This window comes from Sorex fumeus, unplaced genomic scaffold (assembly GCF_029834395.1).
Source record: "Sorex fumeus unplaced genomic scaffold, SorFum_2.1 ptg000034l, whole genome shotgun sequence".
Classification (NCBI taxonomy): Eukaryota; Metazoa; Chordata; class Mammalia; order Eulipotyphla; family Soricidae; genus Sorex; species Sorex fumeus.
The window spans coordinates 31769975-31797253 of record NW_026606091.1 but is presented as its reverse complement, the minus strand read 5'-3'; the positions used below and the strand labels follow the sequence as shown (position 1 = coordinate 31797253).

At 48.3% G+C, this 27279-nt stretch overlaps 1 protein-coding gene across 2 annotated transcripts in view; it reads right to left on the bottom strand.

Annotated features, from left to right (window-relative positions):
* Window positions 1-5914: 5914 nt before the first annotated feature.
* Window positions 5915-27279, bottom strand: part of LOC130026541 (stimulated by retinoic acid gene 6 protein-like) — a 38909-nt gene continuing 17544 nt past the window's right edge. The window contains exons 7-19 of one of the 2 annotated variants that reach the window (XM_056117403.1): window positions 25273-25318; window positions 23882-24010; window positions 22762-22832; window positions 21013-21124; window positions 17876-18029; window positions 16260-16335; window positions 14212-14293; window positions 13751-13799; window positions 13253-13370; window positions 11961-12080; window positions 10056-10219; window positions 6781-6927; window positions 5915-6127 (exon numbers count right to left, since the gene is read on the bottom strand). In XM_056117403.1, coding sequence (XP_055973378.1) covers window positions 5979-6127; window positions 6781-6927; window positions 10056-10219; window positions 11961-12080; window positions 13253-13370; window positions 13751-13799; window positions 14212-14293; window positions 16260-16335; window positions 17876-18029; window positions 21013-21124; window positions 22762-22832; window positions 23882-24010; window positions 25273-25318 — 1417 coding nt within the window. In that variant the 3' untranslated portion in view covers window positions 5915-5978. Of the gene's footprint in view, window positions 6128-6780; window positions 6928-10055; window positions 10220-11960; window positions 12081-13252; window positions 13371-13750; window positions 13800-14211; window positions 14294-16259; window positions 16336-17875; window positions 18030-21012; window positions 21125-22761; window positions 22833-23881; window positions 24011-25272; window positions 25319-27279 lie in introns of those variants that run through there. The other variant, XM_056117404.1, reaches the window with a different exon arrangement.

Here is a 27279-nt window from a genome sequence, read left to right as displayed (position 1 = left end):
CGTGGTGGCTGGCAGACAGTTCCTGGGCAGGTGGAATCAGGAGTCCAGGAATGAATGGAGAATGCTCCACCCCAAGACAGGACTTGTCACTGTCCTGTTGATGTAGGCAGGATAGGAAAGGCCCCCTCCCACCGCAATGGCAAAAGCTGACCTTTCAGAAAACAGGAAAAAAAACAGGAACTTAGGCCTGATAAGACCCTCGCCTATCTACAGCAACAGACCCAGAGAAGTTCCTGCAGAAACAAAAAAACAGGCAAGAAATTTCAAAGAAGACCATTACCACTCCCAATGCCCCTGGTAGCCTCCTTAGCAATGGACTTTTACCTAGGTAGAAGTCCCACATGGGGGCAGGTTGGAGAAACCCTATAAAAGCCACCCTGAAGGGCATGTATATGCTGCCGGAGCCCATGTGCTGCTTGTGCCCACATGGTCAAGCATATGTGGTGCCCGAGCACATGTGTCACCTGCATCTCCCCTCTTGAGATGTGTATTTTCATGCTTTCCTGTCTAATGTTGGGGTGTGTGTAGGGGTTCTCTATGACCTTCCCTTCAAAACCTCAAAATAAAATCTGTTTTACTGGGTCCTGGGTGGCAGAGACAGATGGGGAGAAAGTGACCATCTTTCTCCTTCCCGCTTCAATTAAGTCACCAGTGGGGACCACCGACATCACTGTCATACCCAGATATAATCATCTCAGCATCCTCTCCCCCATTTTTAATGGCATAATAAAGAAAAGATCAACTACCCACCTTTCTTAAAATGTATAAAGGGGGAAGGTGTCAACCTTTCTCCAGAATCCTGCGTTAAGATCCCCCTCCCATAATCTGGGGACTTCCCTGCCTTCCGTTCCCTTCCTTTGCTTTCCCCTAAATAAAGTCTGTTACCGAATTGGGTCATTTGGTCTTTGTTGCCTTGCTTTCAATTTTCACTGCTTGAGGACCACCTCATTGTAGCTGTCGGTGCCACTATAACAACAGGGACTCTGGAGTGGGACACATTAGACCCATCTCCCTCTCAAGGTTTGAATTAGAACCTGAGAGGCGGCAGGGGGCAAAATTAATCACTATTTATTTTGTTTTGTTTAGGGGGCACACCCGGAGGTGCCCGGGGCTAACTCCTGGCTCTGCACTCAGGGATGACTCTTGCCGGAGATGGAACCTGGGTCAGCCGCGTGCAAGGCAAGTGCCCCACCTCGGCTCCAAGAGATCTGTTTTGTGCGTCCCGGGAATGTCACTGCGCCCAAGGGGGCAGCTGAGCTTCCGCACCCGGCCTTGCAAGCCCGCACCTGGCGCTGAGCAGAGTCCCAAGGACCCCCCGCCCAGAGCACCTGGGGAGGGAAAGTGGCCACTGCCCATCTCTGGCGCAGCCGCTTTGGCACCTACTGTCTGCAACAAAGACCCAGACAACGCCTCTCACGACCCCTCCTCGCGTCCCGTGGGCGCCCGGGTCAGGCGGGGGACGCCCCCAGTCGCAGGCCCAGTTCTCTGGGGTCACCTGTAGGAGCCGCGGGACCTCCTCTGCCGGGCCAGACACACACGCCTGGTCCCTACGGCAACGCGGAGGGGCGGGACCCTCTCCGGAAAGGGGCGGGGCGATGCCCTTAGCAACCGGGGGACGCCGCGTGGAGGCGGAGGCTCAGGCCACGCCTCCCGGCTCCTCCTTCCCACGCTGTTCCTCTCGGGGCATCCCCCGAGCTGCACCTTAGAAGTTCTGGGAACTAGCAAGAGATGGGATATGTAATTCTGAGCCACGGGATGGTGAAGTATATCCAGCGAATGAAAGTACAGCGGGTAGGGCGCTTGCCTTGCACCCGGGAAACCCTGGCATCCCAGATTGGTCCCCAGAGCTCACCAGGAGTAATTCCCGAAAACAGACAGAACACTGAACATTGCCGGGTGTGGCCCAAGAACAAACAAACAAAACCAAAAAACATGTCGTGGTTAAAAGCAGCCCCCATTAGTGGGGCTCACGCCTTGCTCTGTATTCAGGAGTCACTCACGGTGGTACTCTAGGGATAGTATAGGGCACCCGGGATCACACCTGTATCTTCTGCATGCAAGACAAGTGCCCTATTTGCCGTACTGTCTCTTCAGTCCCCTGAATTCCTTTTCTTATATCATGTGAAGGATGAAATATCTGTGAAGCAGTTTTTAAGGCTACCTGACCCTTGTTCTGTTAGCTTTGCTGCTACCCATGAGCTAGGGTTTCCAGCATCTTGGCCTTTCCTAACAGAATTCTTTTTTAAGACAGAAATTCCCTAAAAGGTCTCTGATTTCTTATGGCCACTCTTCCCTGAGTGAGACCCAGCAGGTCACTGGTGAGATCTGCTATCTAGATTTCTATTGCATTAACGACCCCTCCCCCCAAGTAAGATACTTCTCTTTTGCTAGCCAGGGTGATGTGGCGTCAGGTGGTTCTGAGGCCCATGATCACTCAGTCATGTTGTTATTCAATGTCCTAAAGGGGTGGCTGAGCCTGAGCCCAAGCAGCCTCTAGCCCCCAGGACTGATCATGTTCTTTTCTAGTCTGGCACCTTGGTTATGTTGTGGAAGTGTGTGCCACTCTTGATGGAGTTTTGAATAATGATGAATAAGAGCTGTGGGTATTGGGGATCACAGGGGAATATCTCCAATGGCTATGCATGAAATATCTGTGCTTTATTTAATAGCACAGCGGTAGGGCGTTTGCCTTGCACGCAGCCAACATGGCCGACCCGAGTTCGATTCCTCCGCCCCTCTCAGAGAGCCCGGCAAGCTACCGAGAGGATCTCGCCTGCACGGCAGAGCCTGGCAAGCCACCCGTGATGTATTCGATATGCCAGACACAGTAACAACAAAGTCTCCAATGGAGACGTTACTGGGCCCGCTCGAGCAAATCGATGATCAACGGGAGGGCCTTTACTTTACTTTACTTTTATTTAACCATGTAAATAAAGAAAACATATCAGTCTTCCCACATTTTCAAGTCAACTGAAACCAACACTGTAGGTGTGTTTGGTTAAATAACTGGGAAGTATGGCTTGGTGAAATTGACACGCAGACTATCATTCAAAGATCAGAAAGGTGACTCAATGAACCAGAGTGAATGCTTTTGGGGGGCAGGGGTGTGGGCGGTGACAACCAGTGGTGCTCAGGGGCTGTTCGTGGCTCTGTTTAAGGATCATTCCTGGAAGTGCTTTTGAACTGTATGTGTGCTAGGGATCAACCTGGAGTTGTCCAAACACATGGAAAGCATTTTAACCTCTGTCCTGTATCTCTAGCTCCAGACCTTTCTTCCTTTTATGTGTGTTTCTTTTGGGAGCCATGCTCAGCTGTGCTCAGGGCTTACTCCTGGATCTACATTCAGAGACCACTACTTGTGGGTTTGAGAGTCTAAACGGGGTGCCAGGGACGGAACCTGGGTGAGCTTCACTCAAGGCAAATGCCCTAACTGCTATCCTATCATTCCAGCCCCACCTTTCTTCTTTTTAATGTTTGTATTGACAACAATACATTTCCTATGAGCACTGCTTTTTTCTGCATACCTTAAGTTTGGTATTTTTTATTTTCATTTGATTCAAGATACTTTGAACACTTACCCAGTGGGTCTCTCATGGTGCATTATTTAATTTTTGCATAGGTGTGGCTTTTCCCATTTTGAACACCAAACTATTACATAGCTTTATTCCATTATGGTCATTAGTGATATTTTCTTATTTTATAGAAAAAATTATGATTTTTTGGGGGTCTCAGATATGCTCTATTCTGAACATTGTGCCACGTGCAAGGGAGGAGAATGAATATTCTATGGTTTCTGGGTGTGTTGTCAGGTCTACTTGATTTACAGTGTTGTTTAAGTTCTCTCTTGTTGATGTTCTCTCTGGTTATAATAGAAACTACTGAAATCTCTACTATTACTGTAAAACTGTCTACATCTCCCTATAATTCTTCCAGGTTTTGCTTCATACGTTTTATGACTTTCTTTTTAATTATGCATTTGTTTATATTTGTTAAATTTTTTGATGGATAATTTTTGGATAAATTAAGCATGCTCAGGGCTTACTCCTGGCTTTGTGCTTCGGGGTCACTCCTGACAATGCTCGGGGGACTATACATGGCATTAGGGATTGAACCAGAGTCATCTACATGCAAGGTAAGTGCCTTAAACCCATCATCATCTTTCCAGCCTCTGGATATCAAGTTAATCAATACATGATATAATTAGGAATGAGAAAATCATTTCCCCTCCCCTTAGAGGCTTGCAAATCAGTTTAAGGAAGAGACCAGGAAACAGCTGTGGCCGGAGCTGCAAGGCAGGTTGTACCACTCTCTGCAAAAGGGTCTCATCTCCTTTGCGCTCCCATGACCTTGGTGTGGGGATTGCATGCAGATGGTACTTGGTCAGTTCTGGCTGGGTGTGAGGAGGAGTATGGGCTATAGTTGCAGCACTCAGCTTCATTGAGAGAAACTTGCCCCAGTGGCAGAGCTGAGACAAGAATCTTCAGTGGAGTGGCTTCCCCACAAGGACTCCAGGATCTGGGTATCAAATTCATGGCTAAAACAGTAATTCATTGTAGTCTCATACTTTTATTCATTGCCATAGCCTATGGTGTGGTGGGCATGTGCTTTGGTGAATGAAAAGTGAGAAGGCCCCATTCTTCACCGAGCTGACTGCTGAGTAGAGGAACGGGAGCCAGGGAGAGGAGGTGGACAGTGACCTGATTCCACCCATGGACAGTGAACCAATTCCAGCCACCCACGGGGGCTCCTGTCAGGCACAAACTTAGAAGTGCTTCAGTTTTCAACAAATCCACCCCTAACAGTGTCAATGGGCTCTTAGGAACTGACTTTGAAGAAAATGATTGAGAAGGAAATCAGGTTCTCAAATAATTTTATTTTCTGTTTATGTTGGTGGGGATTGTCTTTCTCTTATCAACATTATTTTTTTGATGACATTGAGCAAAGTGAAATTATTCAAGAACCTACTGCTTTAGCTCATTCATTTTGTCTTTTAAATAATGTTGGAAAGGAAGGGAAGAAAACAGACAGAAATGTCCAGGCTTTCTATGCTGGCAGTTGGCCTCCAGTGAATCATCTGATCCAGTGTTCTATACCAGGAATGGGTGAAAACAGTTCTCTGTGGCTACCCAGGATATTCCAAGGGAGCCACAGGTAAGAAATCATGTAAATGGGGCTGACTATAGCATGATTCTAGTGGGATAATCAGCAGGACAGAGAGATTATAGGAAGGGAATGTGGTTCGAAGGGGCCAGAGTCGGGGGAAGGCAGAGAAACAGCCCTAACCGCTCCACAGAGCCATGCACTACACTCACCAGGAGGCCTCCCCACTCAGACAGGCCTGGGCCTACCTTACTCCCAAACCCAACCTCTTAATATCCCCCACCTTGAATGCCTCTGCTGAGAGGGGTCTTCCTGGGTGCTCTTCTTTAATCAGAGAGACCTTTTGCACGTTCTGCTACCAAGACCCAGTCAGTTCTGATCCATCCCTCAGGTCAGAGCTTTCTGGTCCCTTTGCCATCAGTAGTTGGGGTCCTGGGATTCCTTCTAAAGCAGGAAGCCATGACTCTCCCTGGTGCATTACGGCCACACTATCCTTCAGAGAAAAACTGTTTCAAACGGTCAGACTCTCCAGATAGAAAACCTGTGCCAACCCTCTTTGGTGACACCGAGTTCTGCCCTTGTAGTCAAATGAAGTCTGCTCCAGGCTGCCTCCGACCCGTGGATGAGGGAAAAACATAATTGGGAAAACAAATTCTCCACAGAAATTCTTCTTTGGTTCTTGCTCTTCTTGTCAAGGCATGAAGAAGACATGAGGTGTCACCGTTCAAGGCAGGTGACACCATGAGTGAGTCAGACTGTGTGCCAGCTACATAGTGTCTCTACAGCCCAACGCACTGAGGGGGGCTGCCACCGAGAATCAGAGGCCTTGTCTTACGGGCAGTCCAGAACTGGCCTTATCGTCACCTTGTAGCTTCGAGTCAGCTCTCGGAGCATGTCAGCAGAATCTGTGAAAAGTCCCGCGGGCCATGGCCTGGCTTTGACTTTCTGAGCATGACCAGTCTGGGGTTGTTGATCAGGGTCTGCAGCAAGAGCCACCGTGTCCTGCATCTAGCTGAGATGCGGAAACCTAGGACAGAATCAGAGATGAGAGAGACCCTGGGAGGGAGGGGGGTGGCTTCTCTCTGCCCCTCCCTGGGCTGTGAAGTGTGGCAGAAGGAGCTGGAGCAGGATGCTGGGGACCCTGGGGGCAGAGCGAGAGTTCTGAGTCCGTCCCACAGAGTTGGGTAACTGCAGCATCCCAGAGGCAACTGGTGGGCTTCTCAGCAGAAAGCAGAAGGGAGGAGCAGCATGGCGAGGGTGGAAGTAGAAGGTATAGGGCTCAGAGCGGGCAGGAGCTGGTGGCCCAGAAGGTTTATAGTGAGCAGCTTGGTAGATGAAGACAAATTGGGCCCATCTTAGAAGGCTGGGGTGGGGGAACTGCAGGCTGGGATATGGGTGGGCTCTCAAGCAAAGAGGCTGTGGTGGACCTGGTGCCAGGACCTGGGTCCATTCCTGGGAAGAAGGGTGGAGTCCAGTTAGGACAAACACCAAAGGCTCAGGCTTCCCCAAGACAAGGTGATGGTGGGCTAAACCTCCTGATCCCTTGAGCAAGTCAGCCAGAATAGGAGGAAGGAAGAAAGGGCAGAAGGGAAGCCTTCTCAGAGCTCTGAGGGAAGCCCCGAAGACTTGTCTCTGAGGTTCAGGCTCGGTGGTGGTTCATGCAGGACCCTGGAGCCTTACCTGTTGACTGACTCAGGTACCAGATCCTGAGGGCCTGGTGGGCCTTCCTCTCCCTATGGACTGTGATTAGGATGTGACAGAAGGTGACGAGCACAGGGTTGGTGTGGTAATGGTCCACGTAGAGCATGCCGATCCATGCGTTGAATCCTGAAACCCAGAAGGTGAATCAGGCCAAGCAGGACCCCCAGCAGGACCCAGTGGTGCATCATGTTCTGGTTCTGCCAGTTTGTCCCTAAAGGGTGCTCCTGGCTTTGCCGAGAGTCTAGAAAATGAGGGAGAGATTTCTGGACTCTAGAAGATTATTATGGGCTGGAGTGATAGCACAACGGGTAGGGCATTTGCCTTACACGTGGCTGACCCGGCCGACCTGGCTGACCTGAGTTTGATTCCTCCGCTCCTCTTGGAGAGCCTGGCAAGCTACCAAGACTATCTCTCCCGTACTGCAAAGACTGGCAAGCTACCCGTGATGTATTCAATATGCCAATCACAATAACAACAAGTGTCACAATGGAGACGTTACTGGGCCCGCTCAGGAGAACAGTGACAGTGACAGAATATTATATCCCTATCTGTTCACGTGGGGGTGGAGGGTGGTTTGAACTCTGAGGGACTGGAGCCTGGGTGGTGAATATGGAGAGGCCTTAGTCCTCCAGCAAATGAATATATTCATCTAGAATAATATAAGAACAAAAAACAATACCTCCCCCACTGTAGGATAACATTGCTTTGCCCTTCCTGAAAAGGGAAGGGTAGTTTACTCAGGTAGTTTAGGTTTATTGGGTTGCTCCCATCACAGTGCTCCCATTCCTCTGTGTTTATTTGTAACTTCTTTTTTTGTGCTCTGTTGACTTGTAAATATTGTTTTTCTCATCTCCTTAAGTCCTTTGCATAGTTTATTCAGAGCAATGTCCTTTTTGTATGGACACAAGAAGACAGTATATGCTATGCTTTTGTAACATGTCTCTCAGAGATATTTTCCTCCTGGGCATCTGTTCTCTCACCTAAACCTCAGCTGTCCTTACTTCCTAGCACCCCCAAAAGCAGGGTCCCGACAAGGGACTGGATGGAACCAGGACAGCGGCAAGCTATGTGCTACCCTGGCATCAAGATGGGCCTGGCCAAAGTGCCTAATGCATAATTATAAGTTAAGAGCTTGGTCATGGACAAATGCTGTAGTGATCCAAAAAGTAATAACTAGATTCAGACCCTGCTAGGGTTAGGACAGATTAATCTGGCCTGAACTCTCTAGTCTGAGTCTGTGACAAGATGTTCCCAGGAGAGCTCCCCTCCAGGCCTCAATGTATCTCTTACTGTGTCCATACAAAAACAACTAGTATGAAGATGTTGATAGAGTTATTGGACTGAGGAAAGGAGAAAAACACCTTAGGACGTAGTTTGCCCTTGGGCAGTCAGGAAGGGCTTTGGAATACCCCTAGGCCATGGTTTCCCTTGAGCCTGGCAGTCAGGAAGGGCTTTCTTATGTTGATTTTGCTACCAGACTGGGTGCAGTGTCTGCCCAGACTGCTGGGGAAGTTGGAGAGACTAGAGAGCTGGAGAGAGGGAGAGGATGGGAGAGATAGGAGAGCACAGGGCAGCAAGATGGAGTGCGGAGAGACTAGCCAGGGGAAAAGAGGGAGAAGAATGTAGAAGAAGAATACAGGAGCAGGCACGTGGAGAGAGAGAGCCCAGGTTTCGAGATGGAGCGCGGAGAGATGAGAGGGAGAGACAGGAGGAGACAGGAATGAGGGGCAGTGTGAGACTAGAATGGGGGACTTAGAGAGACTGGGGCAGGCACATGGGGAGAATGGAATAAATGACAACTGATCAATCAACCGGCTTGGCCCTCATTTCCTGTCATCTGCCCCATGGTCCGGGCCACTCTGGCCAGGCGAGGGGCCCGGGCCCACCTGAATGTGCGTGGCTAGGGGATGAGCCGTCGGGGCCTCTCCCTGGCCACCCCCAGAGATATTATATACCCCACCTCACCCTTCAAAAAAAAAACTTCATCTTTGATTTTGGAGTAATTCAACTGAATAGACCATTTATTTTTCCTTTTTTCTTTTGTGTGTGGTAGGGGTAATTCTTAGCAGTGCTCAGGGGATTGAGATACTTGCCTGATGGCACAGGACTGATAGTTGAGTGTTTGGATAAGGTAGGGTTTGGCAGACCTGTCAGAACTCTGCTTGACAGGGCTGGAAGTAGAAACCCTTTTATTGCCTTTTATTACCCCTCTCGGAGAGCCCGGCAAGCTACCGAGAGTATTCGATATGCCAGACACAGTAACAACAAAGTCTCCAATGGAGACGTTACTGGGCCCGCTCGAGCAAATCGACGATCAACGGGAGGGCCTTTACCTTTACCTTTACCTTACCTATTATTATTATTTTAATTTTTATTAATGAAACACCATGAGGTACAGTTGTAGATTTACAAATTTTTGTGCTTGGGTTTCAATTTTACAATGATCAAACACCCATCCCTCCACCAGTGCCCCTTTTCCACCACCACGGGTCCCAGTATCTCTCCCACCCCCCATCCTCCCATCCCACCCTGCCTCTGTGGTAGGGCATTCCCTTTTGTTCTCTCTCTCCCCTTTTGGGTGTTGTGGTTTGCAACAGAGGCATTGAGTGGCAATCATGTTTGGTCTATAGTCTACTTTCAGCATGCATCTCCCATCCTGGGAGGATCCTCCCAACACCCTTTATTTGGTGCTCCTTTCTCTATCTGAGCTCCCTTTTGCCCTAGAATGTGTGGCTGGCCTCCAAGCCATGGAGCAAAATTCCTGGTACTAATTTCGGCCACTCTTGCCTTTTTTGGATGGGGAGGGGCTACACCTGGCAGTGCTTGGGGGACCATAAGGGGTGCTGGTCGTCCATATGCAAGACAAGCACTCTACCCATTGCACTATCTCTCTGGCCCCCTAGACTCTTTCCTTAATAAAGTTTTCAACTAAAACCACCCATAATTTTGAGATGTCTTCTCTCTCAAAACATTCAGAACCATGCTTTCATGAACCAAATTTTGGTTTGCTTAGAAAGAACTGCAAAGTTCTGTCCAACATGCAGCCATTTGACAGCCTTGAGTTCCCTTCTGGACACTGAGGTGAATGTATCTTTCCTACTCAGCTTTATGGCCTCCCGTGGAAGACAGGCTCTGAATAGGAGTGAAGAGTCTGAACTCCAGGGGCTCGAGAGCTGACTTCCAGAGAGTTTTTCCCAGAAGGCAAGACCAGCCCCACAGCCCCACACTCCTGGGACCAGTGGTCAGCTACTTACCCATGTCTGCGCCCTCATAGCCATTCTGCAGGATGGTCCTGTCGATCCGGGCAACCAGCCATGAACCCAGAATACAGCTGATGAGCAACCGGGAGAGGCAGGCACCCAGGCCCAGCAGCACGTTGTAGAAGAAGAGGAAGTAGTTGAAATTGTGAAACGCTTTCCTGTACAGGGAAGAGACAAAATTGGCTCGGCAGGTGGGTCACAGCTGCCCCGGACCTGTGGTCAAATCCTACATCATTCATCTCCTAGCCGTGTCCCAACAGGTCCTGGCCTAGTGGCTTCCTACCAGCATCTCTGCCCTGTGGGCTGCTGGCTGTACTCACCTCATCTCTACTCGCAGGATTCCCCCCAGCCTATGGGCCTCAGCTCCGTCCTCCCACTTGACGTTGAATGGGCCACTCCTGCCTCTTCTCCATGACAAGTGCTCCTCCTCTAAGCCTTTCCCAGACTAACGCTCTTGTCCTGATGTCTGGGCACCAGTGAACTGTGAGTCACCCATAGGCAAGCATGAGGTTTTTGGGCTCCGTACTAGTACTAGTACACTAGTACACTAGTACACTAGTATACTAGTACTAGTACATTCAAGTCTTTGCCTGGAGACTACATATGCAGTGGGAACCCAGGTGGGAATGAGTCCTGGAGAATACTGATGCCCTATGTATATTTTGATGAACCCCAGAAAGCCATGAGTCCTTGGTCCTTGTATAAACAACAGGACCTCGAGGACAGGACCCGGGGGAAACAGTGAGACCCTGAAGACTTGTATCCATGCCTAGACCTTGGCACAGCTGTCTAAAGGAGAGAGAGTGAGCCAGAAGGCTTCCCTCTGTGAAAGCTGCTGGCCCAGAGAGGAGCCCGAGAGCCCCGGAAGGTTGGAGGGGGCCCCCAAAGAGGGGCCACAGCCACTGCTGTGAGGAGTTGCTAGGAGAACTCAGTGCCAGCCCCCACTGGGGGTGCAAGGGGAATGTTGTCAGCCAGGAGGAGCCCAGAGCCAGCGGGGAGTGGGGGGCAAGGGGGTGGCTGCTGCCCCACTGCCCTGAGAGTCTGAGATCAGAGAGCCTGGGGCCATGACTGAGAGGGAGCAGCAGGCTGCCAGCTCTGGGGGGCTGAGACAGCATGCCGGCGAGCAGGAGGGAGCGAGGGACGCTGGAGATGATGGGACGGCCAGAATGTGCACAGCTCCAATAAGAGGTTAGACATCCCTTCTGCTCCCCTCAGTTTGGCCTCTCCCTCTGCCTGCTTCTGCTCCAGACCCTGAGACTTCCAGGCCGGACTAGGTGCTCCACAAAGCAGGAGAGAGCAGAACCTGCAAACACTGTCCAGCACCCTATAGTGAGGGATTTTGCTTTTTCCTGGGTGTCCAAGTCATTTCCTCCATGAGCAAATAGCTCTGAAGGAATGAATCAGAAAGGATGACCATGGGCTAGGTGCCGCTGTCCAAGTTCTTCTTTGAATACATTTTGTCCTCAAGGCATCTCTTGGATGGGCCAGAGCAATAGTACCTCAGGTAGGGTGCTTGCCTTGCATGCAGCCGGCCCCCAGTTTGGATTCCTAACCCACCGCCCTAGGGTCCCATGAGTCCCACTAGAGTGGTCCCTGAGCTCAGGGCCAGGTGAAAGCCAGTGTGACTGGCTTTTGGAATCCAATATGACTCCAAACACAAACAAACAAACAAAACCATCTTTTGGAAGTTGGCACAGGGGGTTGAGATTCATAGATGGCTAGGGAAGTCAAAAGGTCAGAGATATGGAGCCAGGATTTAGACCCAGCAGTGTCCGAAGTCCACTCCTGAATCACTGCTCTTCTCCCTCCCAGATACTGCCCCTGGCTTAGAAGAAGGAACAAGAGGCTACTGGGTCTGAGGCCCTGGTCTCTCCAGGGTCCAGACCTTCTCCGGCTCACCTGTTGTTGAGTGCCAGGGGTTTCTGCTTGTCTGCTCTGCTCATCTTCGGCTGCAGGAAGAAGCTTGTGGCAATGCAGACCTGCAGGACCATGAGACCTATGACGATGGCTATGGTGAGGCTGAAACACAGGGCAAGACCAGCCTGAGGAGGCCTGGTTCACTCTTCCCAGGCCCTCCTCTGCGGTGCCCTGATAACACACAGTAGCTGTGGGCAGACTGCAGACCACCAGGGCATGCTCTATTTTTACAGCCCAGAGGGTACCCATGCGCCCATTGCGTAGGGAGATAAATGGAGGCTGACAATCTGGAGGTGGTGCTCTTGGGACTCTAGACCACAACTCCAATGCATCCTTGACATTCTTTTGTTCACTGGTGACAGCTGGGATGGGTGGTTTAACGGCCTAGGAAGAAAGAAAGTGCTGGGGTTTCTAGAAGCATTCAGAAGTCATGAGGGAGAGCATAGGGTGGGCTCACAGGTGGCTCAGGCAAGTCTGTGACCAGGATCAGAGCAGGAGGGAGGACCCCATTTGTTGACTGAACTCCGTAAACAGCAGTGAAATGAGACGATGATTTCAAACTATCCAGTTCCAGGGCCAGAGAGATAGAACAGTGGTAAAGCTTTTGCCTTGCATATAGTCAACCCTGGTTTGATCCTCAGCAACACATATGGTTCCCTGAGACCCTCCAGGAGCGATCCCTGAGCACGGAGTCAGGATTAAGCCCTGAGCACAGCCGAGTATGACTCAAAACGTAAAATAAACTAAAAAAAAAAAATCCAAAAAAAATCATGTTACCCAGCTCCTAAGCCTGCCTCTTCCCACCCACCCCCCATTTTTTTTGGGAGAGGGGGACTTTACAGTTTCTGTCTCCTCATCTAAAAATGAAAGATGTGGGGGGGGGGTTTCGGGGAGAGGCCAGCAAAAGCCCCAGCCTGGGAGTTCTTAGAGCACGGATAAAGAGCAAATTTTCAGTGGTGTCAACATTCCCTGCTACCATCCACTTGGAAAAACTGAGGCAAAGCCCAGCAACTGACCCCAAGTCACTGATTGGAAACCCAAGTTCAGATTCTTTCTCTCTTCTCCCTCTGCCATGCTGAATCTCCCTTCGTCTTCCTGATTACACAGGGGGCATGTGCCCATCACTGTGAACGGTGATTCGGGGACAACGGCACAACCTCCCTGGGGCGGGGGGCTCTGCCGGCAGCCTGCTCAGCGCTGAGAGCAGGGGTCCAGGAAACGGTGAGATCCTGGCAGGGAAGGGCTGGTGAGAGAGGGGCTGAGAGCAGACTTACATGCCCAGGCCCAGCCCTCGGAGCATCTCCAGGCCTTGGTTGTGGACGATGGGCAACACCAGGCTGTATGTGATCACCACGGTGCCCAGGCTCTGCATCACGTGCAGGATGAGGTACCCTGCGGACCAGGGGTGTCAGCCATCACTCCATGCTGCTCAGGGCCCGTCTTACAGGTCCTTCCCACAAAAGTGCTGCCACTTGGGTCAATGCTCAGCCTGCTGTGACCCCTATCCCCTTCTTCCTGCTAACCCTGGAGCTCGCATATCCACAACAAGCACTTGTGCCGTTCCCTGGATGGGGACAGTCCCTTCATGCTCCAGACACCACTGCCCTGCACACACCTGCCTTATGTATGTGTGTGTGGGGGGGGGTGCAGGGGGGTGTCCTTCGACCAACCATGGTACTGAGGGTTGCCTCTGCCTCACTTTTCTCATCTTGCCCACAGTTGGACCCTTTGTTGCCCGAAATTTGCACGTGGGGTCCCAGGATGGCACTTACCCCACAGAATATAGGCAATTTGCCAGCCAGAGTACCGTGCAATAGCCACCTGTGACAATGAAAGGAGAAAGGAGACAGCTGGGTCTGACCCCAGTTCCATCCCTTGCACCTGAGGCCCTGGAACAGTGCTGGGGGTGACCCGGCTGGCCCCTGGCTGGGGGGGGGGGGTGGAGCAGCAATGTTCCTTTGGGTGTTCACCCTGAACCACCAGCTAGGTTGTCCCTGAGTAACATTTGGAAGAACCCCCCCCCACACACACACACAAGGAAACAAAAGAAAGAAGAGGTCTGAAGGGGAGACACTGATTGTCCAACGCAGGGGCCCAAGCCACGGAGCTAGGACAGAGTTTCCTCTCCCCCCCCACCGCCTCTGCTCCCCCACTTCCACCAACTGCCCCCAGTTTTCTGCCCTCTTAGGCGCAGGAGAAGGGCAGGGAGCAGGAGCACCCTCCATGGACCTACCACACTGGCCGAGGAGGACGGACTGTGGAACTTGGCAGGGAGAAAGCGTCGGTCCCCTGCCCACAGCCTCTTGATGTGCTTTCTAGAGAAAAGGTGGAAAATCAGAATCATTCGGCACTAGGAAGCCCTCCGCACGTGGTGCTCCACAGGACACAGAAAGGTCAGTGGAGGGCATGGGCCAGTTCAGCAGCCCCCCTCTCCCCCACCCGGTGGCTCACCTGGGGGTTCTGACCCATCTCGAAATCTGAAATTGAGTGTCTTCAGATGCGACGACAGAGAAGGCTCAATGGATGGGCTTTGTGGAAGGCCTGGCTTGAATCCCACCCCGTAGAGTACCCTGAATACAGATCTGGGAGTAACCCCTGAACATCATTGGGGGTATTCTTGCTCCCCCACCCTCCCAAACTAAGAATATATAGCTTCCGAGTTGAGATTTGGGGAGATGTGGCCTTAATTTTCTTCATTTTACTTTCTTTTCTTTCTTTTTTTAATCATATATAAGTACTACACCTGTAATCATTTGGGGGAGGGGGTGGTGTACTCCAGAGTGACCCTTGGTGGTGCTGGGGGTACTATATGAGGTGACAGGGATAGAACAGGGACAGAGTGTTGCAAGACAAATGCCTTAAAATTAACCCCTGTACCATTTCTTTGGCCTGAGTAATAACATTTTAAAACAAATAATAACATAAAGTTTTGGCACTGAAGAGATAGTACAGCAGGTAAGGCACTTGTCTTGCATGTGGTTGACCCAAATTCAATCCCCAGCACCCCATATGTTCCTCTGAGCACTGCCAGGAGTGATTCCTGAGTGCAGAGACAGGGGAAACCCCTGTGCATTGCTGGGTGTGGCCCCAAAATAAAGCATAAAAACATAAATCTTTGTTAATGACAGTTACTGAAGGGGGTATTGGGGGTGCTAGTTCCTCAGAACCCACCACCCCAACAAGTCTGTGTTCTCCCATTTTTTTTCAGTCTCCACCTGACCTTTGACATGATAGTTTTGGTCTCAGCCACACTCCCAGTTGCATCCTGCTTTTTCCCTAACAGTCTATCTCCAGTCTTTCTCAAATTGTTTTGTAACTCCATGGCTGCTAGATTAGAAACTTTAGCATGGAATAAAGGCAGTAAATATCTCATTTGTGGTGTGCATTTGTATGAAAGGATAAAGTGATGACAGTTGGGCTGTCCAATGTTAGACAAAATTTGTTCTTACTTCCCTCTTGCATTTTTAAGTGTGTCTGCTAGAAAATTCAGCTGTGCATCTGAGACTCTTGTCATGTCTCTGCTTGACCACACAGAAGGGAATGGACTGCTGGGAATGCAAACACGCTGATATAGTTGCATGATGTAGAGAAAACTGGAAGGATGAAGAGGAAACATATACCCGTGCTTCCTTCTGAGCTACACATCTGTGTCTGGAAGGGAGGGGATGTACTTCATACTAACTCTTTTTGTAACATTAAAAAATGTACATGGGTTTGGAGTGATTCCAAGAAAAGTGAAATGCTGCTACTTCACTATTGTTGTAATGCTCGGGAGTTACTCCTGGCTCTGCACTCAGGAATCACTCCTGGTTGTGCTCAGGAGACCACATGGGATGCTGTGAATCAAACCCGGGTCTGCTATGTACATCTCTAAATGCCCTCCACTCTGTACTATTGCTCTTCCCTCTTGCCATGCAGTTTTCAGGGTGCTTTTCTACCTCTTAGGTCCTTTAACTCATCTTCACTGAGGCATTTTGTTGAGTTTCAGCTTCCTTAGATATAATAAGGAGCTAAGAGAACTCCCCAAGTTTGACGTAAAATTCAAAGAGCACAATACCTTGGGGAGTCTGTGTGTGTATGTGTGTGTATGTGTGTCTGCATGTGCGCCTATGCTCACACACATATGTGGGTTTATATCAACAGACCGGGTTCTCCCTGGACTCTGATATCTACTCCTGGATCCAACTTAGGCTCTGCCAGCATTGTTCAAGAATTCTTAGGAAAAGTTTGTTTGATGCTTTCATGGCTGAGGACACACAAATATTCCCAGAGCCCTCTTACCTGTAACAGACCAAAATGTGGAAGAGATAACTCACACATGTGAGAGAGGCTGGCAGAATGGTCACCACCCAGGCAACTGAAAAAAGAAAGGTAATAGGGAAGAGCTCAAAAAATGAACCCAATAAAGGGTGTTTGGAGGATCCTCCCAGGAGGGGAGATGCATGTCGAAAGTAGACTATGGACTGAACATGTTCGCCACTCAATGCCTCTTTTGCAGACCACAACACCCAAAAGGAGAGAGAGAACACAGGGGATTGCCCTGCCACAGAGGCAGGGGGGGATGGGGGGATGGGGGTGGGGGGGATATTATCCACGGTGGTGGAAAATGGGCACTGGTGGAGGGATGGGTATCTGATCATTGTATAATCAAACCCAAGCACAAAAAAATTGTAAATCTACAACTGTACCTCATGGTGTTTCACTAATAAAAAAAATTAAAAAAAAAATGAACCCAAATCAAGGGCCGGGAAGATAGCACAGTGGGTAAGCCTGGCATGAGTCTGACCTGGGTTTGATTTCCAATATCTTGTATGGTCCCCTGAGTACCACCAGGAGTGATTTGTGAGTGCAGAGCCAGGAGTAATGCCAGAGCATTGCTATGTGTGGTCCAAAAACAAACAAACAAACAAACAAACAAACAAGCAAGCAAAAAAACCCAAATTAAAAGAAAACAGAAAGGAAAAAATGAGTTCAAATTAGCACTCCTATAATGCATAAATTCTCACCAGAAAGATCTGGGCCAATACACTAACATCCTTGAGCACATTTCTTATATAAGGTTGTGCTTACACAACTGCTTCATTTTTGCTGCACAATCCTCTTCTTTACTATTACTATTTCCAATAGAGAGAGTAATGGGAAAATAATGAGATTTGCATGCAATTGATAACTAGTTTCCATCTCTAGAAAGCACCATTATTTTATTTTTTAACCTTTCCTAGAGAACACCTTTAATAGCTGCACTCCAGGGGTAAGAGAGTGCAGTTTGCCTTGCACATGGCGAAGTGAGTTTGATTCTTAGCATCACTTACGGTCCCCTGAGCCCACCAGGAGTCACCCCTGAATACAGAGTCAGAAGTAAGTCCTGGGCACACTACTGGGTGTGGCCCTCAAACAAACAAACAAACAAACAAATTCTCTTGGGGCCAGAGAATTAGCACAGGGCACTTGCCTTGCATGAAGCCAGGCTAGATCCCTGGCAGTCCATATAGTCCCCTGAGCACTGCTGGCTATGACCTTTGAAAATCAACAACAGCAACAACAACAAAAATAAAATCATCAGAAAAGTCAAAACTTACTGTTTTGTTTTTCCCCAAAATGAAAAATAGGTTCCAGTTTTAATTATTCAGTGCGATACTTGAGATTAGAATGATCTCAAAAAAGATTCAGTTCTGCCCAAGTAGTTTTTAACAAAATGACCAATGTCCTGACCCCGTTGTCCATCTATTCAATCTAGGGAGCCACACACCAATTGTAACATCTATTTTTCCAAGACCAGTTTCCTCATCCAGGTAATATTGATAATCATAGTCATTACAACAGATATGCACCTGCTGCCAATTCCAAGTCCTTCCGTCAGTTTTCTGTATACGTGGAAGGAACAAAAATGGTTGTACCTTTGGAGACATTCATCAGCTCCATCAGTTGGAGGATCACTGGGGTTAGGGTGCCCGTCTGATTCGTGGAGATGACGTAACTCTCCAACTTGCTTTCAAACACATCCAGCTCATCTCTCACCTGCTTGAATACGCAGAACTCGATGACAATGAACTGGAACACAGAGCAAATGTTTTGTGATCTTACCCAATCTAGCTCAGTACTTCAATAACATGGGTCTCTCGACCACCCCTGATTTCCCCGCCCTTTCGGTCATGCCGAAGAACTTCCTCTGGGCGCCATTTAAGCACATTTACGGCCATGATCCAGAGACTCAGAAATAAATCTCGGAAGAGGGCAGCATACCACAGAGATGCCACTGGACCACAAATATTTTTTTAAAAATTTAGAATTCCAGGAGCACAACATCTCATGCTATTCATAACAAGCAATACAAAATAAATTATTTATCATCTGTCTATGAGGCAGGCTTGGGTGGTGGTGGGAAAGTTCAAAATAATGGTGGTGGGAAGATGTAATGGTGGTGGGATTGATCTTGAAATGTTGAAGTAAACAATTACTGTGAACAACTTTATGAAAATAAAATTTAAAAATAAATTAAAAAGTAATGTGAAGTTCATACCTGATTCAGTCAGCTTAATCAGTGGCTGAATAAATAGCAATACTCCTCCATTTAAAAAAAATAACTTATGGATCTCTCCTTGAGTTTGAGGTCAAAACACTTTGAAACTCCAAATCCCACTAACATGGACTTCACGTACCAGACATTTTCCATAGTAAGTGTGTTTGAATCACTAAAGCGAATAGGTTTGTGACTTCCTTGGAAATAGCAATGACCCCAAATTCTATGTTCTGCCTTCCATCTCCGCTAGGTTTAAGAAATTCTGTGTGCATTCAATTAAATCTGAGCAGAATGAATGCCTAATTTTGAGAAGATATGACCATGGAAACAATTCTAGGCACATCCCTGTTCCTCTGCTGACATCTCAGCAGTAACCAAGTTGGAGAAGGGACTGGACTGTTAGCTGCAGTGTTTTCCGTATGCGTGCCTTCCGGATCACCTCCCTGCCATGCTGTCACTGTGCAGTTACTAAACCCTTCCTTCGAGAGTTCTTGCTGCCATTTTATTTCACCAACAAAAATCTTGTTTATCTCTGACCTTGAAGTTCATATGCTTTCATCTTTAGCTTCTCAATCTAGAATCATACATTCAACTTCTAGAAAACTTTCACCTCTCCTTTTCTTATGAAGACAGCAGGTATACTTTATGCCATAGCATCATATCTACTTTTTTACACCAGGGACTACATCTAGGCCCAGACTCTGCTGAATCAGCGCTTCTCTCTCTCTCTCTCTCTCTCTCTCTCTCTCTCTCTCTCTCTCTCTCTCTCTCTCTCTCCCTTCCTCCCCAGCTCTTTTTTTTTTTTGTTTATTTTGCTTTTTGGGTCACACCCGGCAACACACAGAGGTTACTTCTGGTTCATGCACTCAGGTATTACTCCTGGCGGTGCTTGGGGGACCATATGGGATGCTGGGAATCGAACCCGGGTTGGTTGTGTGCAAAACAAATGCCCTACCCGCTGCGCTATCACTCCAGTCCCTCTTCCCAGCTCTTAATATAGTGTTATATACAGTAGAAAACCAACATTATCTGCAAGTGAGTTATTCACTGTTGCAGAAAGCTCTAGTTATCCATTAAAATCCATTTTTCACCTTCTTTTGGATGCAAAGCTGAGCTACTTTTCCTGGCCTCCTTAGTGTTAGATGTGACCACATGGAAACATTCTTGCAATGGAAGAAGAGTGGAAAGAATATGTGCTATGTCCACATGGGTCTTTGGAACCCTCCCACATGTGCTTCTCCATGTCCTTTCCCTTTCTGCTGACTAGATGCAGATTGCAAGGGCTCTTGGGCTGATGGTGGCACTTGATGGAAGAATCTGGGGTACAGAAAAACACAGAATTCTACAAAACTGGAATGTTTGTTAAACTGGCAGAAATGGAAGGTGCTAAGTCACTGAAATTTGGGGTTAATGTAGTACTTCAGCATACACTAAGACATTTGCTTAAAACTAAGTAACATAATTTATTTATAAAGGTATTATTCGGGTACAGTTAGACTTGAACCAAGTAGTGCCAGTTCTCCAACTCAATTCACTGATAAATCTTTGACTATTCTGAGTCTTTTATTTTTTTATGTGAACCTTAGAACCAGTTCCACACAAAACAAATTCCTGAGATTTTGATTTGGGTGTCATTTAATCTGTAGATCAACTGAGAGACAACTGGGAGTTGACAATAATGATTCTTCATTCATTCATTCATTCATCATCCTGTTATTCGTCAATTGCCTCGAGCAGGCCCCAGTAACGTCTCTTTCATCGTAGCCATGAGATTATATTCAAGGCTATTTAGGATAATGAGACCCATCATTGTTACTGGTATTTGGCATATTTGGTACGCCACGGGGAGTTTGCCAGACTTTGCCCTGTGGGCAGGCTACATTCGATAGCCTGCAAGTTTGTCCAAAATAGGAATGAGACAATAAGATGTCATAAAAAAAAAAGTTCTGATAAGATGTCGCATGGCCGATTCTTATGATTCTTACAAGCCATAAATATGCAATTTCTCTAGTTATTTTATTTCTTTCAATAGTTTTGTGGTTTCTTCCTACAGTCTCTAAGAACTAATTTGTCAGTTTGTTCAGAGTTCATTGTTAGGATAAAGTAGCATCTTGCAAGTACCTTAGATGGGGACTTGGCAGTCAAAGGTCTTTGTAGATAATTTAATTACATTAGTAATATTTACCATATGGGAAAATGTGTCCTTGGCATCATCAAAATGGTGAATATGAGAATTGTACTTCTTTGATTTATAGAGATTCAATTGGTTCCTTTTTCTTTTTATGGGCAGGGGCATACTCAACAATGTTCAGGGGTTACTAATGGCTCTACATTTAGGAATTAACCCTGGTGAGCTCAGAGGACCATATGGGATGCCAGGAGTTGAACCTGGGCTAACCCCTTGCAAGGCAAATGCCCTACCCCCCATACTATCTCTCCGACATCTAACTCCTCTTTCGAAGTCCAGCCTCTGTTTTATGTCTAATAGAAAAGGATTTTCTCAGGTTTACTTACAAGGTACAGGCAGATGAAAGCCAGCACGGTGGTTCCAATCATTCTACTTGGGAACTGAAAGTTGGGGTCCCACTCATAGACCTTGGTTTGGAACCAAGACTTCATTTCCTCTCTGCAAATGAACAAACACCAAGAAAGGGCAGGTTGTGGCTAGCAAACACATGCCCAGTTCTTCTAAAAATTACACTGCCTGTTCTTTATCTTAGAGTTTAGGGAAGAGGAAGTACACAGACAGATCCACAATTGTCATTCCCCGTTACACATAAGGACCGAGACTCAGATTGAATTGTACAGCAATTCAGCAAACAAAAAAGACTGTATTTCCTGACCTGTCTTCCAGCTAAGAGTGACCAAGACTATGTACAGGGCACTTATATGTGGTGAAGGGCTTTGGGAGAGTGCTCATAAGGATATGACACAGATGTAAGCCTACTGCCCCTCCCTCTTTCTCTTGACTGCTCTCCAAAATGCAGACCTGTTAGCCCAGGCTAAAGACCCACCATCCATCTTCAACTCTGGTTAACCTTCATGATGGAAACCAATATGACTGTAGTCAAAAGACAGATGTAAACTGCCATGGAGGGTGGTCCCGGCTCTCCCTGGCCTGCCCTTCCCCCGTAATTCTTTTACATAAGAAAGAAATCTCTCTTGCTTGTGCCAGTGTTTATTTTGCACTAACTGCTCCATGGAGTTAAATGTAGTTTTAACCTAAGTATGAACTTTGTCCTGTGAGACCTTAGAACTGACATGCCCCTTTTCTAGTGTGTATATATATATATACATATATATATATATATGTATATATATATATATACCCTTATACACAGTGGCAATGGCAGGAATAGGATGACCTATGGGATCACTTATGCTTGCAGTAGTAATAGTACTTCATGTCTCCCCTGGGAATTTGCCTTTCCCCATGCCCCATATACCAAACCTACAGGTTAAGTGCATTTGAACCATTTTCTAGTCCCCCATGTCACCATTAGCTCACTGCAGCCACCTAACCACAGTGACTGGTTCCGGAATACCATGAGATCCCATCTGATCTGATGAGACAGATTCATGAGATTCTGTTTGAATGCTTAGAAAGGAACATCTCTTCCCTGGTAGCTTGAGCCAGGAGGGAATGAGTTTGAAATTCTGGGGACCACCATGGTGGGGGATGCCTGCCTTACCCAGAGGCTCACTCAGATTAAAGCTGAGCTAAGAGGAAGTGAAGGAAAGTGGCCTGGTAAAGTGAAGGAAAATTGCGAATGTTGGTGAAGTGTCTTGACGCATCTGTGTCAGAAATAGGGTATGCTCTTTAGGTAAGTTTACCTATTACTCTCTTTTAAAATTTGATTTGAGTGGGTTTCTGTTGACACATCTGACTAATCCAGTGCCCTCCCAGTTGTCTCAGGGCTCTCTGTCAGGGTTGTCAGGGTTCATACATGAAACTGAGAACACCTAGGGTCACTGTCACTGTCACTGTCCTCCCGTTGTTCATCGATTTGCTCGAGCGGGCCCAGTAACGTCTCCATTGGAGACTTTGTTGTTACTGTGTTTGGCATATCGAATACGTCACGGGTAGCTTGCCAGGCTCTGCCATGCGGGCAAGATACTCTCGGTAGCTTGCCAGGCTCTCCGAGAGGGGAGGAGGAATTGAACTTGGGTCAGCCATGTTGGCTGTGTGCAAGGCAAACACCCTACCGCTGTGCTATTGCTCCAGCCCAACACCTAGGGTGAATAGGTCAAACTACAGCTTACTGTAGGGGTCGCTTCCTCAGGAGCTGTTTGACGTGCTCTGCCTGGTGAACTTCCAGGAAAGGCTTTTCTTCCTGTGAGAAAAGAGTGAGGTCAGTGCTTTGGCCCACAAACTCTTATTAACGTGTTGGCCTCTTTGACAGACTAGTTTCACAGAGGGCCAAACTTTCTGTGCAGTCACTCTTTTAGATGGACCCAGCCTGTCAGTTATTTCCTGCTCACCAGGCACTCGATTTCATGCAATGCCAGAGGCCTCGCCTGCCTTCACTATTCTCCTCACTGAGTGCAGTGCTCAAAGTTGGTGGCCCTTCTACCCTTTGGGAATTAGTGCTTTCCATCACAGTTGAAAATATTGATTTGAGAACCAAACATCCCAGATCCCAATGTCTTTCCCTTGGTATGATTAAGAGTCCCTTTGGCTCATTTCTTTATTATTATTATTATTATTATTTATTTTTTAAAAGCTGTTCATGATTGGGTTTCAGTCATACAGTGTTCCAACACCCATCCCTCCACCAGTGTACATTTTCCAGCACCAGTGTCCCCAGGTTCCCTCTCATTACCCCCCACCCCCCACCCCTTGTGTGCCTCTATGCCAGGCACTTTTCTTCTCTCCCTCTCCCTCTCCCTCTCTCCCCCTCTCCCTCTCTCCCTCCCTCTCTCTCTCCTCATTTCTTATAGTGCAGTATTTAAAGAAATGAATTTTAATGGTATGTTTTGAAACACTTTTCTCCAAGTGTAATGGGCTTTCCACGAGAACCACCAACTTTGCTATATATGCATGGAACAAAGTATCTACTAATAGATTGTGACTCACAGCATGTACACATGGAACAAAGTAATGTGTACATGCTGTGAGTCACACTAGCAGATGTTGGGGAGCGTACAAAGGATCTGATTAGAATCCTGATTGGTGATGCTGGGGAGATGGAGATACAGGAATTCTGGTCCCTAAACCTCTATATGGAAGGTCCCAGGGCACAGAAAGATACCCTTGTTTTGCAATTTATCTCCCACGAAAGATTTGTTTTTAAGACACAACCTGAGCCCACGTTCTAGAAGAATAAGGGAACTTTACTGGGTTGCTGTCAGGACACTCACTGTCCTGATACCAGGTACTCACCCTCTGGAGATCCCAGCCCAGATGTACCCTCAGAGACTTGACAAACATGTGCAGGAAACGGCCCAGCAGGAAAGCCAGGCAGAGCAATGAGGGCCAGTAGAACACAACCGCCTCATACTGCCCCACGAACTGCAAAAGAAGCAGGCCACAGGGCATGGGCCAGAGGCAGGGAAAGGCCAGTCCCCTGGCAAAGCTAATTTGACTCCAAATGTCTCAATTCTAAATGAACTTCTGGAAAATGGAAAGTTCTCCAAGGACAACACCTGGGTTACGGAATCTCAGGCACCATGAGTGGCAAGGACGGCATTTGGGCGGCTGGTGTGTGTGTGTGTGTGTGTGTGTGTGTGTGTGTGTGTGTGTGTAGAGACCTTCTACAATGTTCTGAACTATGGGGGAAAGTATGGAACTATGGGGGGAAGGTCCAGCACCCAAGTCTCATCTTCCACACTGGATCCCAAGATGCTTAATTCTCTACATCACACCCTTTAATCCTTCAAGTTTCAAAGCGGAGGGAATGTTGTGGCCTTGATGCATAGATTTCTAGACTAGATAACCCTCTTCTGAGCTCTGTACCTCCCTACTAACACTCCTGGCCAGGCACACTGGGGTTCCCCTGTTTCATCTTTTCTTTTTCCCATAATCCAAGGCTAAACCGATGAACCACCTTCCACCCCAATTCTGAGAAGGACAATGATGGCCCAACTGAAAGGGGTTCATCTCATGTGAGCCTCCTGTTTTACAGACAGAGAAACTAAGGCACCACGAAGGGCTGGAAAAACACAAACATTGAAATAGGTACATTTGGGGCTCAACTCCCAAATCTGATTCATCCTTAGAGTCACTTAGTATACCTGGACCACAGTTTTTTTACCTGTCAGATTGGTAGAGCCTTCCTACCTTGAGGGGCTCCTGTGAGTATCACACCAGACAGTGGTGCTCTGGGAATGAGCACCCTGGTGAATTAAGAGAGGTTAGAAAAACAGGAAGCATCATGATCAACACCAGCCTTCCCTTTCAACTGCAGCTATGCTCAGAAAGAAGCAGAGGCTTATCCAAGGTCACAAGCATCTCATCATGGGGATAGGACTAAACCTTTCTTTCTCTCTCTCTCTTTCTCTCTAATTCTTTCTTTCTTTCTTTCTTTCTTTCTTTCTTTCTTTCTTTCTTTCTTTCTTTCTTTCTTTCTTTCTTTCTTGTTCACCCCCGGCAATGCTCAGGGGTTACTCCTGGCTTTGCACTTAGGAATTACTCCTGCCAGTGCTCAGGAGACCAAACAGAATGTCGGGGATTGAACATGGGTTGGTTGTGTGCAAGGGAAATGCCCTACCCACTGTGCTATCACTCTGGCCCCAACAACTGAATTTTCTAAAAACAACTCAGTGGGGACTTACCTGCCCGTGGGGACACTCTATGATGTGAAGAATGGTTACAGAAAACCTACAAGAAAGAAACAAGGTTGGAGACCCTGAGTTTCCTTCCAGTACTGCCCAGACCCTTCCCATCTGGACATATGCCTGCAGCAATCATCCTCCAAGGAAACCTGAGGCAGCCCCAGGAATTTCACTTCACAGTCCCAGAATCCACAGTGGCAGAGCAGGGATCCCTGGAAAGCACATGGTCACTGCTTGTCACTCACGTGGGGGTGGAGCCCTGGAGGGCAACAGGTGGACTGTCCCACAGCCACATGCAGACCAGGGGCCAGACCTGGTCTCCCGACTCTGGGGTCTCCACCCTTTCTGCTGGATGCAGCCTTGTTCATAAACCGGGCCCTGTGGAATAATCCTGCTGGGGGTGGCATTGCTGACCCAAGTCCCCAGGGTGTCCAAGCTGCTGAGCCACTCCCAGCATGCTCTCTCCTGCTGGTGAAAGTGAGACCAGAGAGATAGGACAATGGGTAGGGTGCTTGCCTTACACAAGGCTGACCTGAGTTTGATCCTTGGCGCCACATATGGTCTCCTGAGCCCTGCCAGGAATGATCCCTTAGTGCAGAACCAGGAGTGATTCCTAAAATCACCCACCTCCAAAAACGAAAAAACAGAAAAATCCACCAGAGGGTTCACTCCACCCTCCAAATTAGAAGTTACTTCGAATTTAGATAGATGGGGATAGGATAGCACCGTCACACATTCCAGCCTCTGCAAGTCGCTCCTCCCTGCCGTCCAGTGACCAGTCTGAGCTGCTGCTCTTCGGGGCCACAGCTCCCCCCAGGTGGAAGTTCCTCTGGCTGAGCCCTGTGCCCTCATGTTGTCCTTCCGTCCCCCAAACACAGGGCTGGCCTCATGGGTTATTTTACTTTACTTCGAAGCTTAAAAATGAATAGCAGCCACTGATGATGCCACTTGCTCTTGAGCCCAAACAGTCACCCCTGCACCGAACTTGCCCCATAGAAATGCAATAAGGGGGCTGGAGTGATAGTATAGCAGGTATGGCAATTTGCCTTGCACACGGCCAACACGGGTTTGATTCCCAGCATCCCATATAGTCTTCTGAGCACCGCCAGAGGTAATTCCTGAGTAAAGAGCCAGGAGTGACCCCTGTGCATTGCCGGATGTGACCCAAAAAACAAAAAGAAAAAGAAAAGCAATAGAGGAAAAGCCCGTCTCAAAAGGTGGCAGGGTAGATGGGGTTGCAGGCATGGGTATGAGCCCTCGACCTGGAAAGCAGAACTGTCCACAGAGGCCTTGTCGGCAAATAACCCACGAGGCCAGCCGTGTGCTTGGGGGGCGGGAGGACAACCTGAGGGCACAGGGCTCAGCCAGAGAACTTCCACCTGGGGGAGCTGTGACCCTGAAGAGCAGCAGCTCAGACTGGTCACTGGACGGCAGGGAGGAGCGACTTGCAGAGGCTGGAATGTGTGAAGGTGCTATCCTATCCCTTTCTAAGTCTTGGCTGGCTCGCAGTGGAAATGGGAGAGCTTGTTCGCCAGATGTGTGCGTGGATGGGATGAAGGCCCATGGGAGTCTAGTATGACCGGAGGGATGAGTCGGAGCCTGAGGGGTGCGGGTGCAGGGGGACCCAGGCTAGTATGGCCTGAACTCCAAGTTGAGATATGCGGATGTTTCTCCCTGGCTCCGAGAGGGTGGGGTGGGAGTATGCCAACCTTGTGGAAATGTGTCCAGTGTGATGCCTCAGAGTTAGAGAAATAAATGTTCCTCCATCCCTGGCGCTGAGAATATTCTAAGCATGAGCAGCCTCACAGGAAGCCAACAGAAAGCCTGCCTGAACTTTTGCTTTGGTTTTATTTGGGTGTAGGGGGAGGGGTTGTGCCATCCCCAGCAGTGCTCAGGGTTTACTCCTGGCTCTGTGCTCAGGAATCAATCCTGGCAGTTTGGGGGTCCACATGGGATGCCAGGGATCAAACTCAGGTTGATCACAGGCAAGTACCCTACCCGCTGTAG